This window comes from Phlebotomus papatasi, chromosome 2, assembly GCF_024763615.1.
Source record: "Phlebotomus papatasi isolate M1 chromosome 2, Ppap_2.1, whole genome shotgun sequence".
Classification (NCBI taxonomy): domain Eukaryota; kingdom Metazoa; phylum Arthropoda; class Insecta; order Diptera; family Psychodidae; genus Phlebotomus; species Phlebotomus papatasi.
This window is the reverse complement of record NC_077223.1, coordinates 94,045,430-94,061,901: the sequence shown is the minus strand read 5'-3', so window position 1 is coordinate 94,061,901 and position 16,472 is coordinate 94,045,430. Positions and strand designations below refer to the sequence as shown.

General features: G+C 33.0%; 1 protein-coding gene across 44 annotated transcripts in view; it reads left to right on the top strand.

Moving 5' to 3' along the window:
- The window catches only part of LOC129802464 (sorbin and SH3 domain-containing protein 1), a 139,172-nt gene that overhangs the window by 84,549 nt on the left and 38,151 nt on the right, over window positions 1-16,472 (top strand). For 9 of the 44 annotated variants that reach the window (XM_055848286.1, XM_055848281.1, XM_055848276.1 and 6 more), the window contains 9 exons: window positions 810-1,229; window positions 1,532-1,728; window positions 4,143-4,215; window positions 4,451-4,486; window positions 8,160-8,289; window positions 8,367-8,490; window positions 10,851-10,883; window positions 12,242-12,294; window positions 14,728-14,903. In XM_055848286.1, the coding sequence (XP_055704261.1) occupies window positions 810-1,229; window positions 1,532-1,728; window positions 4,143-4,215; window positions 4,451-4,486; window positions 8,160-8,289; window positions 8,367-8,490; window positions 10,851-10,883; window positions 12,242-12,294; window positions 14,728-14,903 (1,242 nt within the window). Of the gene's footprint in view, window positions 1-809; window positions 1,230-1,531; window positions 1,729-4,142; window positions 4,216-4,450; window positions 4,487-8,159; window positions 8,290-8,366; window positions 8,491-10,850; window positions 10,884-11,755; window positions 11,822-12,241; window positions 12,295-14,727; window positions 14,904-16,472 lie in introns of all 44 variants that reach the window. The other 35 variants (XM_055848288.1, XM_055848285.1, XM_055848310.1 and 32 more) reach the window with 9 other exon arrangements.

Below are 16,472 nucleotides of genomic sequence, written 5' to 3'. Positions count from 1 at the left end.
TTTTTGGCAAACTTTATTGAGTAGTTGTGATCCATAATGAAGAGAGCAAGGACAAGTACTAAAATCGCAAAGAAAGTAGAAGCTGTCGAACAATTTCAATATTAAAAGCCGTTGATAATTTTAAAAAACGATATGGACTATAGTGCGACCCAAGTATCAAACCTGGAACCAAATATGGACTATAGCGAGACTCTACTGTAATACATACTAAAATGAACAAATATTTAAAAGCAAAATAATTTCATTGACTATTCGAATATTAAATCCATCATTGTAATTAATTTAATTGCTTGGCCGAAATTAGACTCAAAGTGGCCGAAATATAAAGCTGGCCGAAATTTGGCACACTTACCCTAGTATTTTGACGAAATTGGCACTTTACTTTAGTGAAGAGTCCACTGTCCAAAAAATGTTCTTTTGACCCTATCTTTGGTTTGGCTCATCGATTTTTCAGCAATCAGGATAAAAATACTTTAACTATATAAAGAAATTTGAATATTGTATATAATACAATAAAAATATTGCACTACACTCTACACATCCCTGCCTTGTACATTTCCCATTTATTCTCAATTTATTCTAATGGAATCTATAGAACTACAGAAAAATAAGAGGATTCTCTTTACGAAAAAAAACACAAGTCTCCGTAACTAATGTGTTGCTATGAAAAAAATCTTTATCTACTATCTGAAGTATGTGAAATTACCAACCCCTAGTACACCATACAGAAATGGAAATCCTCTTTGGAATGCCTAGCTCTCTTTCACCCTGAGGTCATTTATACTGAATCATTTCCGTGGACAATACAGGCATCTGGTCACCCGCAAATAAGTCTGAACCCAATGTGTCGGAGAGTCAACCAAAGTCACCAGAATCATCAGATGGGGCAATTCCACTTCCTCCGCCTCCGCCTGTGTGGACACCACGCAGTGCTGGACCATCTCCTCAACTGGGCGGCCGGAAAGTCGAATTCCGACCCGTTCCCTTTGAGTCACCCACCCTCACGCGACGACGCTTCACCAGAAACCCCTCAGAGCCATCATCACCACCTGTACAACCACCTTGGGCGCATCCAGGCTTCGAGAAGCCACCGGAGATTCCAGCATCGCCCACCAATTCAGTACAGCGTCTCGTGCAGTCTTTCTCAGCACCGGGACTCAATCATCTTGGCACCACACAACTACCCCGTTCACAGAATCCCACGGTGACCCTCCTGCAGAAGGCGAGAGGTAAAAGGCCACCGAGCTGGGACACCCCACGTGGAGCCTTTGCATGTCTCTCCTCCCATTCCATCAAATCTCATCGTTTGCCTCTGGGCTACTCAAGCTTTCCGCTCTGCTCTGCTCGCCAAAGCGCCAAAGTAATCATGCTGTGTGCGAAAAGTCCCAACCATCCTTTCATCCTCTGCCCCCAAAAATTTAAATGTAAATTGTGTGTACTTCTTGCCACTCACACCCTCCGTATGCTTTTCTTGTGCTTGCTGAAGCAACAGCTCAGTCACTGATGATTTGCACTTTTGCTATCATTGCAGAGGAGCGCTCTTCGAAAGTCAGCCAGGCGGACACGAGAGCCAAACCCAATGAAATAATCCATCCCATCAAGCAGGAGTACTCGAGCACAGAGTCCGGCTGTGACTACGGGAAAAACACCATGACAGAGGTAGCGCCCAGACAGTTTGAGAGTGTCGGTCAAACGCCAAGGGAGGGTATGCCCCTCGTTCTTAGATCGGTGAGTATCCTTCTTCAAATTTGCCACAGTAATGCTCTAAGAAAAAAGGATATTATTGTTTTATTTTCGTTTAGCTTATGAAGATATGTATATTTATGTTTTGTTGGGGAAGTCTTTTGAGGTTTCGCACATACTCTGGCTTTAAACACTTCATAAATTTTTAAATATTCCTTCATTGAGTCTCACCGTTTTTTTATCAGGAAATGTCAGACTTAAGACTAGCTATTAAAATATATTGTCACTAGGTCAGATTCATTAAAGTAATATAGAGAAAACATGAAGTATTCGAAGCCAGAGATTATTTCATTATTGCCCTAAAATACATGTAAAAGACAAAACAATTGATATATCAGATTAACTAGTTAATATTAAAATTCATAAGTTACAAATTAGTAAATAGGTATGGTATATACCAAAGGTTTTTAGTAGTCACTATAATTTATGTTTTATAAAGAGCTTGAGATCAGATGACCTTTAATTTTAATATGAGTAATTTCCACTTGTAAAGGAAATATTATTTCCATATATTAATATTTTCCATATTTTAATTTAGGTCCCGGTCAAAATGCAGAAAGCTAAAATGCTTAAAGCCAAAATGCCAATAGCCAAATTCCGAAAACTAAAATTCCCAAACGCCAAAACCCCGAAAACCAATGCCAGGAAAATCCGGGAAAATCAGGATTTTCGCTTTCGAGATTTCGGCTTTTGGGATTTTCGCTATTCCAGATTTTGCTTCATTCGGGATTTCGACCCATTCAGAATTTTGGCTTTTCGGGATTTTGTCTTTTCCGGAATTTTGGATTTGTGGGATTTTGGGTTTCGGAATTTTGACCCTTTCAGAGTTTTGGCTTTTCGAGATTTTATCTCTTCGAAATTTTTGGATTTTCGGGATTTTGGGTTTCAGGATTTCGGCACATTTGAGATTTTGACTTTTGGGGATTTTGTGTTTTGGGATTTCAGAATTCGGGATTTTGGCTTTTGGGATTTTCGCTATTCCGGATTTTGCTTCATTCAGGATTTCGACCCAAACAGAATTTTGCCTTTTCGGGATTTTGTCTTTTCCGGTATTTTGGCTTTGCGGGATTATGGGTTTCGGAATTTTGACTCATTCAGAATTTTGGCTTTTCGAGATTTTGTCTCTTCGCAATTTTTGGATTTTCGGGATTTTGGGTTTCAGGATTTCGGCACATTTGAGATTTTGACTTTTGGGGATTTTGTGTTTCGGTATTTTAGAATTCGGGATATTGACTCATTCGCGATTTTTATTTTTTTGGATTTTGATTTTCAGGATTTTGACCGATTCGTCATTTTAACCCATTCGGGATTTTGACTTTCGGGATTCCGCCCCATTTAGGAGTTGGGCGTTTCGGGATTTTGACGTTCGGGACTTCGGGACTTTGGCTTTCGATATTGTGGCGTTCGAAATTTTAGCCGACACTGATTAATTTATTATCCCAAAATTTTGTACTTTCAAAAGTTATGTAGTTTTGAAAATGCCCCGTCCACTCCCGTTTACTTTAAAGTATTTTGTTTTATTACAATGAGGTTGGCTGAAGTAAAAGCTCCGGATATCCGATTGGGATAGGACTTTTGATCGACTTATTGTTCATTACCGAGTGTATCTTTATAAATAAAAATAAAAAAATACCTATAGCTCCAAGCAAAAGAAATCAAGACAGGTTTTATGGTCTTAATACAATTTTATCAAAATCAATTTTTCGACTTAAACATTTTGAAGAGCATTTCTTACTTATAGTTATTACTCTATAGTTATAGTTATTATTATTATTCTTACTTATTTGGACGTATCAAATATCAAGAAAGGTATCTTTGAAAAATTGTGGAATCATATTAAATCTTTCATATGTGCTATCGATGATCGACTTCTTACAATTTAGAACAGTAGTAAAAGCCATTTTTCAACATACTCTTTTTGGATCAGAAGTACCAGAGGAGATCAAGTTCTTACTTATCACTACTCAGACAAATTGAATTAATAAATTTTCCGAATGTAACACAAAATTTACTTACTGCAAGTGACCTAAATTATGCAGAGAAAATAGGATAAAATCAATTGAATTTTAAGTTTATTTCTATGCTAAGTATTTACAATTGGAGCAATCATTATTTATTATTTACACTTTAATTTCAAAATACTGAAAAATAGATTTTATTGAATTTCCATGAACAAATATGAACCTAACATAGAATTTTCATGAAAATTGGCAATAATTTTTTTACCTGTGAATATCCAATTGTTTTCATTTCGCTATGTTTCGTCCACTCGACCAGAATAAACTGATTAAATATATGATTGAAAATTATATTGGAATTTCGATTAACATCTAAATTTATGCAAATCCCTTTTAATATTGTTTTCAACAGAATATTATTCAATTTCCTTCTTATTACAGGAGATTCGAGATGACAATCAGTCAAAATGGTACAAAAAAGTCTACAATACAATTCACAAAGCCAAAGATGACGGTGAGTTTATAATTGCCAATATCAATTAATTAAAATTTGACTTGCTTTGTAACTTTTTTTAAAAAAAAATATTTTATTATTTGAGTTTAAATGTGATCCCTTTCGTTTGATTTTTTTTTTTAAACTCGTGTGTCTTTTTTTGTAAATTAAAAAAGAGAATACATATGAAAGGACGCAATATTTATGATTTCTCTTTTTAATTAATAACAATTTACAAAAATTGTTTCATTTCCAGATGAATATGTGACAGTCCGCTACAAAACTCGGCGAGGTGAAATATTCTACATTTTTACATAAATAATAATTTTATGAAAATTCTTTTTCTACTTTATTTCCATTCACAATATTTATCTCATTTAAGCATTACACACAATAACTGCACACACCCCAAAAATACTATTTAATCAGAAAATTGAGTTAAAAATAATAATATTGTTTAATTGCTGCATTACAGAAACCACAAAAAATACATAATAATATTTTATTGGAAAACTACTAACTGAAATATAAATTTCAATTTACATTGCTTGCAGAAACACGCTATAACAATTAATTAAAATTTTACTCACAATAACCTTTGATGAGCTTTTAAGCAAAATGTTTCATGCGGCCATGAGCATTATTATTTTTCACATATTAAAACTCGATTGACTTCAATATATAATTTATTGGTCATACCAAACGGAAATACTTAAAAAATTTACGAACTTAGACTTTTGCATTGGTTGTAAAACTCAGAACAGTCTTTTTTTCTGAATTGTAATATTAATTATTATACTTTTATGTTACAAAATATAAAACTCAAAGTTGAAAACAAAAACTCCATCATTAAAATTCTATTAATGATTAAAATAAACTTTATTATACTTTTAAATTCAAGAAGATATTAAATGCTCTATAATTCACTCTACATAAATCAAGGCTTTCAATCAAATTTTATTGCAGAATGATTGAATTATAATATCCGTAAAATATTATCCGAATAGTGATTTCATCGAACGTCTTTGAAATTAAGCGATTTATCACGAGATTGTCCCACAATGAAGTAAATTCGATGAAAGGAATTTTCAATATTGAATGAAGGGAAAGAGCAAAAAGGATATAGGTCATCCATAAGAGAAATTCATTCTGGTTCAAATAAATGAATTCCGCAAAGGGGGAATTCTCAAGATTGAATTTTCTTCACAAATAAGTTCCTCTTATTTAATTTTCTTTAAATAAATCGAAAATTAAAAAGTGACATAATCACGAAGTTACAAAATTCGGTCTTAGGAATGCTTAGTCTCTAACTTTGAAATTTTTAAGACAAACGAATGAAACTCTAAAAGAATATCTGTGTAATAATGCTCTGCACAAGCTTTAAATGATACTTAAAAGTTTAAACAAGGAATTGCTTTTGAAATAAACGCAAAAAAAAACTAGTAATAAGCCCAGATAAGCTTATGGAAGCTGAGATACTTTACTCACAAAATTCAATTCACAACAAGATTCACAATCGATTTTTTAAGTATTTCGAATTGCAAGAACCCCGAGTTGTACACATTTTGAGGTCGCCTGTAAAGAATCTCAACTATCAGAAGGCCAACGAGAGAAAAAAAGCTCATTGAAATCGGTTACTATGTAAAAATTAGAGATAGACCCGGTTGATTTAGGTGTAGTAAGGGTGGAGTCGGGCTCGGGGTACAGTAGAGTAAGGTAGGGAAGGATGCGAGGATGCGACCTATCGGCATTTAAATATCTCAATTTCAGATGCAAAAAAAGTAAAATTTCACCGAAATTTTACCTTTTTTGGGGTCCCGGTCAAAATCCCGAAAGCCAAAATCCCGAAAGCCAAAATCCCGAACGCCAAAATCCCGAAAGCCAAAATCCCGAAAGGGCCAAAATCCCGAAAGCCAAAATCCCGAATTCTTAAAAGTGTTATAGCTACTCCCACGATTGTACCCGCGCTTGCTGGAGGCAAAGGGAAATCTTCTGTGTCTCGGGAAATTATTCTAAACATTTTTCTCCATATAATTTCATTCCTATCAGGATTTTGAACATTCGGGATTTTGGCTTTCGGGATTTTGGCTTTCGGGATTTTGGCCTTTTCGGGATTTTGGCGTTCGGGATTTTGGCTTTCGGGATTTTGGCTTTCGGGATTTTGGCTGCCACCGCTTTTTTTGTATCCTTACCTTAATAAACACCGATGATATCATCTGGTCAGGTTCGATTATATCGGATGAAATTAGGTGTACAAATAGTCATAGTATTTAACGAGCACTTTCCAATTCAGCAAATATTTTTAAAGTCTGACAATTCAATTGAATTTTTGATCCCATTTTTCTCGGGTCAGAGGGGTCAGAGGGGGGGCTATCATACTATAGGGGCTGCCTTATTGAGAAAACAAAATTTTTAGATATTCCAAAATGACGGAAGAGCGGTGGTTGTGGAATCGATTTGATATGACCATTTGATGTTGTCTACCCGATTTTTATCTACCCGATTTTCATCTACCCGATTTTTAGCTACCGGATTTCTATCGATCATCTACCGATGATAACCTTTGCCGAAAACCGCTTGTCAATATCTCTTTTCGTTCTCTCGCCAGAAGCGTTTGTACTACATGGAATCGGCCGGACGGACGGACGTCCATGAAAATCGATTTTTAACCGGTATGGTATTTGTAATTGAAAAGTTACAAAGCGTGTTTATATAAAGTTTAGGCAAGATCTGAAGATGTCGCATTTCGCCTAGGACCACAGAAGCTGAGAAATGTAAAGAATCTCAGCTAATCATAATTTTTGGAGGCATAAAAATAGGATTTATAAAAATGAAAATCACGATCCCTGGATCGACTTATCATGGGAAGAACCATAGTCGATATTTCTTATGTTTTGAGTTCAAAAAACGCACACGGGCTCTAGTTTATGCAGAACACAATTTTTCAAAATTTAAAAATCACAAAATTAATAAAATACATATTATTAAATCTAATGATTTATAGTATTAGTCACATCTTCAGTTTGATTTTATTCTCAATTCCAACTCCTCTGCAGAGGAATCGTTATGCACTTTAGAATTTTTTGCATTTTCCTCTGTGTTTGATTTAGTATCCGTCTATTTAACTTTGAGTTTCCTTTGCATAACTTTGAGAACTCCATGAAAATATTATCAATGAAAAGATGAAGAGATTCAATACTGAGCACTTTGAACATACAAAGTAATAGTTTCATATGTTTTAAACATATATTTTCTTTTATGTTTATGAGTTTCAGCTAAAAAACAAGCAAAATGAAAAATGAACAAATCTCTTATAGTTATTGATATTCATATTTTTTTAAATAAAAAAAAAACTTCTAGAGAAGGAATTATGGCAAATTGAAGACGAGTAGATTGAAATAAATTTTGCCTCCTGTTTTCTTTTCATCTTAAGAGCATCACTTAAATTGATTGCGCTTATATCTCAAATAATATTTATAGTTATGAGAATTTTTAAAGAATTCTGTGTTCTTTGCTCTCTTGTTATTAAGCGATTTCTTGTGCTTATTAACCCAAATTTTGTGAATTGCAGACACTTGGCTATAAAATCACAGAACAACACAAAAATATTCACATTTTAAATATTAAAATTAGCACAGAAATGCAGCAATGTTATGGAATAAGGTTATTGTGGGTCATCTATATGTGTAGTCAACATTTTGCATACATATTTTGAGAGTCATTTATTTCTCACAAAATTTTCTGGTCGTGGACTCACAAATAAAATGGTTCATCACCCTTGTTTATTTCTTTGGGTAGAAACATCTATTTGTTAAGCACTTTTTTGTGTCACTCTCTTTTCTGTTAAATCTTTCTGGCATATTTTGGTTTTTTGAGATAAAGCCATAAATTATTTTATTTTTCTCTTTCTGTTGTTTTTTTTTGGTTACCGCTGTGAATGATGACTGGAAAAACTACGGGTGCAGGCCGGTATCCATACAAGGCTAATGGTTATATGTCTGAGCCAGAGCCCAACTATGATTCTGACTATTCATTCAAATACAGTACCCTGGATCGAAGACGTACTCCATCAGCCGGAAGTCAATACGATGACAGGTTGGTGAAATTTATGTGAATTGCACCAAAATGCACAGATCATTGGAATTTATTGGTGTATGTATCTACATTTGTAGTCGGACGTATGGAACAATGCCAAATCCCATTCGTTCAGGACACACCTCGTATCGCAATCAGCCGGGAAGGATTGAAAACTACATACCAGGACGTTCTTCCGTGTCTGAGAGAGAGACAAGAGAAGTGAGTCTCTTACAATTTTTGGTTGGCAAACACAAATCTATGTTGCAAGTTTTTTTCCCTTAGAAATTATTTGAGTTATGACTGTAGTGAGCTTGTTTGTCAAAGATTGAGAGCTACAAAATTGAATATTTCCAGGAAGTTTTCTTTTTTCATTTAAATTTATCAAATGCTGATGGTCCCCCGATTGATTTAAAGAAGAATCTCAACATTTATGTATGTTTCACATTAGTTTTAAAAGATATTTTTTCAGAAATCTTTAGGAAATTTGCTTTAAAATAGGTACTTCATATTTTTGGAAAATGACAAAATTGTTGGTTTTTGCCCTAGATACACGTAGGAGAGACCGGGGCAGAATTAGCCACGTATAGTATTACCGTGGTATCACACTAGAGAATTTCACATTAAAATTTTAATGTGATTCACATTCATTGTTGCTGATATGTGTCATAATGTGCAATTTTTGTCAAGAGCTTTTAGAAATCGATTCATTTAGTGATAAAAAGTGGACTCGAGTCACAAAAATTGGTTTAAATAGATTAAAATAGCATAATTACGATTGATATTTAATGAGCAAATTAATGAGAATTGAGCAAATTTATGAGCAAAATTTACTCATTAAATTTTCATCAGGTACTACTTTATTGCATATATTCGGGTAGTTTCTGCGCCGCAATTTTCTCACCAATTTATTCGTGATTAAATTGTAATAAAAGGTAGTGCTAATATCTACTATTTATCGCGCACGATATGGAGAAAGGACAAAAGACCTTCAAAAAGATCGGTGCAGAGGATAAGTAAGAAAAAAGCTAAACAAAAATGTGTTCGATCTACATTTTATATTCCTTCATAAACTTCTACGATTTCGTGGTCAAATGAGATGGTGGCCGAATTAATTGACTGTTAATTTAACAGTATTAATTGACTGAATTAATTTAACTGTCATTTGGGACTACAAATGCCGGGAATACAAAAATAGAGACAGCCGATCTGATGGTTTTCAGGCCGTTTGCGACAAATTGAGTCACCAATCGCCGGAACTCACACCTTAGTCGGGATTTGGGTGATATTGGATCCCTAATTTTCGTAGTCTTCTTCTGAAAATTAAGCCTTACGATTTGAAGCAGCTCTTTAAATTCCTCCGAAGTCATCCAAAGAAAATTATTATGTCCAAAAAAATCGCTCCAAAGAATTTCAACGACATCATGTGAAGGTCGCGTTAGGAGTTAATCTCTCGCCCACAACCTCCTTCTTCTCGCTTTGCGAGTCCTTTTGCACGACATAAAAGCAGCGTACAGGAGGAAAACTTCCTCTTCTTCACTAAAATTGCACATTTTCGTTCAAACGACTAAACTTCAAAAACAAAAACACTCATCTGTCAACCCGTGTGTCATAGTGACATTGAGCAATTCTAGCAATTTGTCCTGACTAAATCAACGATTTCGAGTGGTTCTAGAAGTTTTAATGAGCAACTTTTCACTTTAACTTTAATGTGAAATTTTCTAGCGTGATAACTCCGTTAGATAGTGGTATTTTATAGTTTGCCTGCGAAGGAATATTGAGAAAATCACTCTTTATCCAAATATATAATTCCCTGCCTATTAATTGAAATATTTATCAACCTCTCATACAAACATTTTTGTACAAATTATACACAATGAAAAATTTCATTTGGTGACTAATTCTACCCCGGTCTCCCCTAGAAAGTTTCTTCCTTGCTCCAGAGATTTCACTGTAAGTTCTACAATTTTCTTTAATGATTTCTATTCGAATTTCTCCTAATCTAACAGAGATTGGAAGTTCCTAATTAGACTCAGAATGAGAAGAAAATTCGATGATCGTTATTATGTAGTACAGTAGTCCAATAAAAGAATACAACGTCATCCATCAGACTACAATATTTGATACTTTATAAATCACACTCTACTCTTATTCCACCATCGATCGTGTCGTTTCATATTGGGGAAAATAAAATGAATATTAAAAACTTGATTGAATTCAAAAATTATAAAATAATTAGGTAAAAAATTATGACCGGTATCTATGTATCAAGTTACTCCAGAAGCATATTAGTGTTAAATTCTATATTAATTAATTTTATTTATAAATATTTAGGCCTCTAGCTACTTCACAGTCTAAATCAAAAATAAGTTGTTATTACACAAAGTGACACCATCCCATCAGAAATCTTTTATTAATTCTACTTCACTATTCTTGCTTTAAATGTTGGAATGATATGAGTTGTTGATGGATGGATATATAAAAAGTGTGATGTTTTCACTCAAAATCTCACAGACTCAGCACATTTCTAAACTACATTTTGTCATCCTCCAATTTTAATCCATTTCTTATTTTCATTCTAGTGGTGGGACGAGGTTATGGATATCTTTGATGGGGTACGATTTTTATCACATTTCTGTTCTTCCCTCGAATGTTTCCATCACCATCCACAAATGGTTGAGACAGACCTCTGATTAATGGCAATTTGAGAATTAATTTGAAAACTTTTACCCCTGAGATTTTTGCAATAGAAAGAATCCCATAAAATGTTCTAATTAATGGAATAAATTTTGCAATATTCTTGTTCGCAGAATGAAGAAGAATATACCATTACCATAAGAGTGTCTGCATTAACCATTTTGAATTTTCAGAAGATTTCCTGAGATTTCCCATGTTTTTTTATGTGACTTTAATTTGGATTTATTTGTCTGATTTATTTTTTGCAAAAATGAAAAATGCTACTCCAGGCACAATGTGAGCTTATTTTAGCACTAAAAATGTTTTCATAGGCAATTTCATTCAAAAAAAAAATACACAAACATACAACAAAAAAGGATCCAAACCTCGTGGGAGCAGATTAAAAAAATGAAATGATATATTCGTGAATTCATGTGTATTTTTAAAAGTTATTATATTACTACCAAACGAACAAAAAAATATTAATTGCAAAATTTACCACCCTTCAACGATATTTATTGAACGGGAAAAATTTATTAAATGTGTGTTTGTGTATTGATATTTTATTAATTTCTGTTGTATTTCATCCGAATGCAGATCTTTTTGTTTTTTTTTATTCCTCCTATACCAGACCCATTATTAATTTTGAGTGTGTCAATAATGTGATTAATTGATACTAAAAGCAAATTTATAACGAAATCCCAAAATGTTTTTTCTGCATTTCATTTGTGCTGCTGGGCAATTAACTTTGGTTCGTGCACTTTTGCCACCCTATTTTCTCATATGGTAAATATTTATTCAATAAAACTAGTGGTTGGATGAAAATTCCTCTCGTCCCCTTTTCAGCATAATTTTAGCAAGAGAAGTGAATAAATTTGTAAGTTGCGAGTATGTGATGTTTTGTGTGAATTATTAAAAAATGCTTCAAAGCTCGATGCTCTTTAAAGATTAACCCAATAACAAATAAAACTAGTTTTTTAATTAACGGAGAGAAATGTTCAAGGAATAGATAAACACTATTGATTTATGGCTTTTTTATTTATATTATTATTGAGAAATTTTAATTTAATGAAAATGTCTATTCCTTCAACATAATTTTCCTCCAGTCTAATTTTATAAAATAGCGTATCTCATTTATAATAAATTTTCTATCACTTCACGATACCTTCGCAATTGATGCTATTACAGAGCCTCGAATTTATTATTGAAAAAACATAATTTGTTTACCATAAAGCAACAAATAATAAAAAATTAATATATATTTTCCTATTTTCTTTTGTTTTGGGGATGTTACCAGCATTTGGAGCAACAACGCATGGCAAACAACTACAGTCAAGGATATTTATCGAGGTTAGTTCAAATATTTGAACAAAGTCATGGAGGATTTTCATTAGATATTAATTTCGAACAAAATCTGAAATAGAAGTGTTTATTTAGGCGAAATGAGCCAAATTTCAAATATGTTGCATAATTCACAAAATCCCAAGCTTAGTTATAATCTCCAACGCAAAATAGCTTTTTCTTTGTAAACATGATTTTGACTTTTCAATGAGAGTGAATGAAACCGAAATCTAGTTATCTCGGTCTCTCTCAAAGAAAATTTTGAAAACATGTTTACAAACAAAAGTTATTGTGCGTTGGGCATAATGACCAGCGCACAATAACTTTTGTTTGTAAACATGTTTTCAAAATTTATAGTGGGAATGAGCGAGATGACTAGATCTAGATCTCACTCACTCTCATTGAAATGTCAAAAACATGTTTACTAAATAAAAGTTATTGTGCGTTGGGCATAATGCTTGTAATATAAATTGATACATTTTGTAAGTCTTTTTTTTTAATATTTGTTATTTAAAACTTTAAAAGTAGTTTATAATATTAGTTATATTTAAAAAGTCTAAAAACTGCATATTTTTCTGTAATATTTTTATAACATAATTTTTTTTTATTCAAGCTCTTATGGCGTCTATACACTAGAAGCAATTTTTGTAAAAAAAAATTTCTTTTTAAAAAGAAAAATGTCGTTTCTGTTCACAATGATAGAGAAACTTTTTTAACTCTAAACCTCGCTCTAAACCTACTGACCGTTTTTAGTGGTTTTTTCTAGCACGCTCGATCAAATAACAGGCCACGTTAGGTAGGATACTCAACAACTTTTTCTTGGAAAAGAGGAAAAAAATTAAAATTTGAACACTGAAAAATATAGGGGAATGTATGCATGGTTCGCACAGAGTGATCCTTCAAACGATGCGAATTTTCTCTTGGTTTCCAAAGAGCTGACTTACCATTTCTCATCCCGTTTCATGAGCTTAATAACACTGTGCAACAAAATGAAAACTTTTTCCGTGTGATTTCAAATGACCGGTATTTTCGGATTCCTTGGTGTCTCCTGAGTTACTCCGAAGAAAGTTATGGTCTATCACGTCTAGTTTCTGAGCTAGATTAAGATGAAAATCTTTAAGAAAGTCGTCTTATGCATCCTTTTAATGGATTTAAGGATATTTAAGGATTTATGAGGAAAATCTGAAATACTTCAGGGAAAATGAAGTCAGAAAATATTCTGTTTATTTTTGACTGTTTGACCCACGTAACCCCTTCAAACATTAAGAATTGAATAAAAATATAGATATTGCTTGGAGTTCCTTACATGCACGACACCAAGTTTCTCAAAGTCCCTTACCTTTCTGAAACTCTTCTAGGATTTTTATACAGCATCTCGTTCCTAGAAGAAACCCCTTATTTATTTAAGTTTTAAGAAACAAGGGAAGTATTCGCTATTGCAAGCTCTTCGAAATTTATCACAATTTCTGAAAATTCTGCTTAAATTCAAGAATTCAATACAATTGCAATGTACTCATTTAAATAATGACTGAGAATGCTACTAAGCATCCATATATAATAAATTGAAAATTTTCAATCTTGATTAATACCAAAAATTAATTAATTAATCAAAGTATTATTTTAGTCAGAATTGACTATTTCATTAATTTAAATTTGTATTTAATTAAAATTCATCTTTTGCTTTATGTGGATTTAAATTATTTATAAAGGTTAATATTTTTGAACTTATTTAAATATTTCTTGATTATTAAAAAATACGTGCAATATAATTAAATTAAAATATTATATTTGACGTGTATATTATAAATACTTGAAATTATACAATATGTTTTAAAATGAACATTTATAGTAGAGGTTTTCAAATAAAAGCGTGTTAACTTGAATAAGCGCAGAATCACATTGACAATAAAATGCTAAAAGCGAAAATTCAATAAACGGCGAGCAACAAAGACTGTAAGAGAAATTAATCGTACAGTTTTTTTTGCTCACCGTTTATCGGATTTTCGTTTTATTTCTTAAAATTTCTTATATTATTTTTACCTAGTGCCATCGAGTATGAGATAAGGTAATACCGTAATCGAGAATTTGCGTAAGAATTGCAATAAAAATGCTTAAATTAACGAAATACGGCGAGCATTTTATTGTCAATGTGATTCTGCCCTAATTGTTATCAGTAATACATATGAAGCAAATATTCATTTAAAGTTTATTTATAAAGCATTTTGGTAAGGAACAAAAATTAATAAATTTCGCTTACCAAGGTCGATTAACACTAGATTTATTAGCAGATACAACAGTTTAATAAAGGTAGATCAGATATTCATGAAACCCTCTTTAACTCATGTAACATAATAACGCACTATAAAGTAAATTGTACAACTTCTGTGAAGCAATAATTGATCGATTAATTAACGGATATCCGTATCTCTTGGACAAACACAGGGCACTTAAGGAGCAAGGATATGAGAGTGACTCGTCTCTAGTGTTCAGGAAACGTGATGATGCCACCTTACCACCCCTCAGTCCGGTTGAACAGAAGCAGGCTTATAAGAACGTTCAGGCAGGGGGTGAACCACCACTCCAGGGATTCCGAAAGCCGGCGCCTGAGAAACCAAAGGGTGAGCTGAGAATAATAAACTTTTCCGCAGTTTCTGTCGACAGGGAAAATTGCAATCAATCAATCAAAATTAATTGAAAACACCTCACACCACTTGGAACTTAAATACACTCTTTTTCCCACATCTTATCTTCGTTAAATATTCAAATTAATCGGATTTTACGGTGTTTGGGTAATTTAATAATAAGATATTAAAAGATATATGGTCTTTTGAGGCCTGAAAAAGGTTGGTTCTTGGCAATATCTCACTGTTTCTCACATTTTACATTAGACCATGTGTACATATTTTATGCTCAGCACGTAGATGTATCACTTGTTTTATTAAATAAGGTACGGTGTTAATTAGATTATCCTTTCCCATCCGCCAAAATAGTAGATAACTAACACAGTATTTAATAATTCACCCACTTTCATCCTCTATATGAATTGATTAGATTTATGCAAGATTTTACCCGAAGGAATGTGATTAAGTATTTAGACTAAATTAACCTTCAGTGTAGATTGGTTCTTTGTTTGTATTGTATCCTTAGAGTTACAGTTCATATACAAGATTAATGTGACCACTTCAAATGTTAAACTATACTTATGTGCCCTACATTAATTATAAATTCCGGATTATCATTGGAATACTGTTAAGAAAAAAAGCAATGTATTGCAGGGAGGCTGTATTATGTGGGATTCCTAGTAATCTCACCTTTGGCTTCCTATGTAAGCTCTTGTGATATACACATATATTTTTATAGTTTTCTTTCAAAAATTGTAACCAATTAAATTTTCCTTTTTTTAATTTTCAATAATGACCAAGGTAATTTTTTTTATCACTTTACGAACAGACCAAATCCCAAAAGTTATCTTAAAGCGTATTCTTAAAACATTATAAACTTAAAAAACAGACCACGACCTCAATTTAAGTCCCAGATCCTATATGAGTAAAATAAAAGATAAATTTTTAATAAATAATAGTGAAAGGCACAGGGAGAAAAACTGTGTAGGGGACCCCGCGATAGCTTCAGACAACTCAAGCTTCAGACGTCTCAATTTATTTTCTATGTTCGTAATGAATTTGTTCCATGTGTCTTTTCAGGACATTTGAGGCATTGGATTACCTAATGAAACGTAATAATAGAATTTGTCATTCTGCAACATATTGAAAAAGGAGTGGCAAAGCGTCTCAGGCTTTGCGAAGTGCTCGAACTCCTGACAAAATAATTCTAATAGTAATAAAATTGATTTTCGGACAAAAATTACTAAGGGGAAACTGTGGCACCACCAAACACGGGGTACCACTAAACACTAATTTTTAGATCTAAACTACTTGGACTACATCGACCATTTCTTCAGTGGACAAGCATCCCTATAGTGCCTATAAATTCCTATAGGTCTTGTCCTTAAAAGTTGAATATCTGATTAAAAAATCGCAGTGTTTGGTGCTACCCCGTGTTTGGTGGTGTCCCAGTTTCCCCTATCGGTTCATTACCGGTTCACAATCGATTTGAGCGAATTTATAAGTCACTCAAAATATTGCCCAAAATAACTTAGGACCAATGTAATTGAATTTCGAATAAGAATT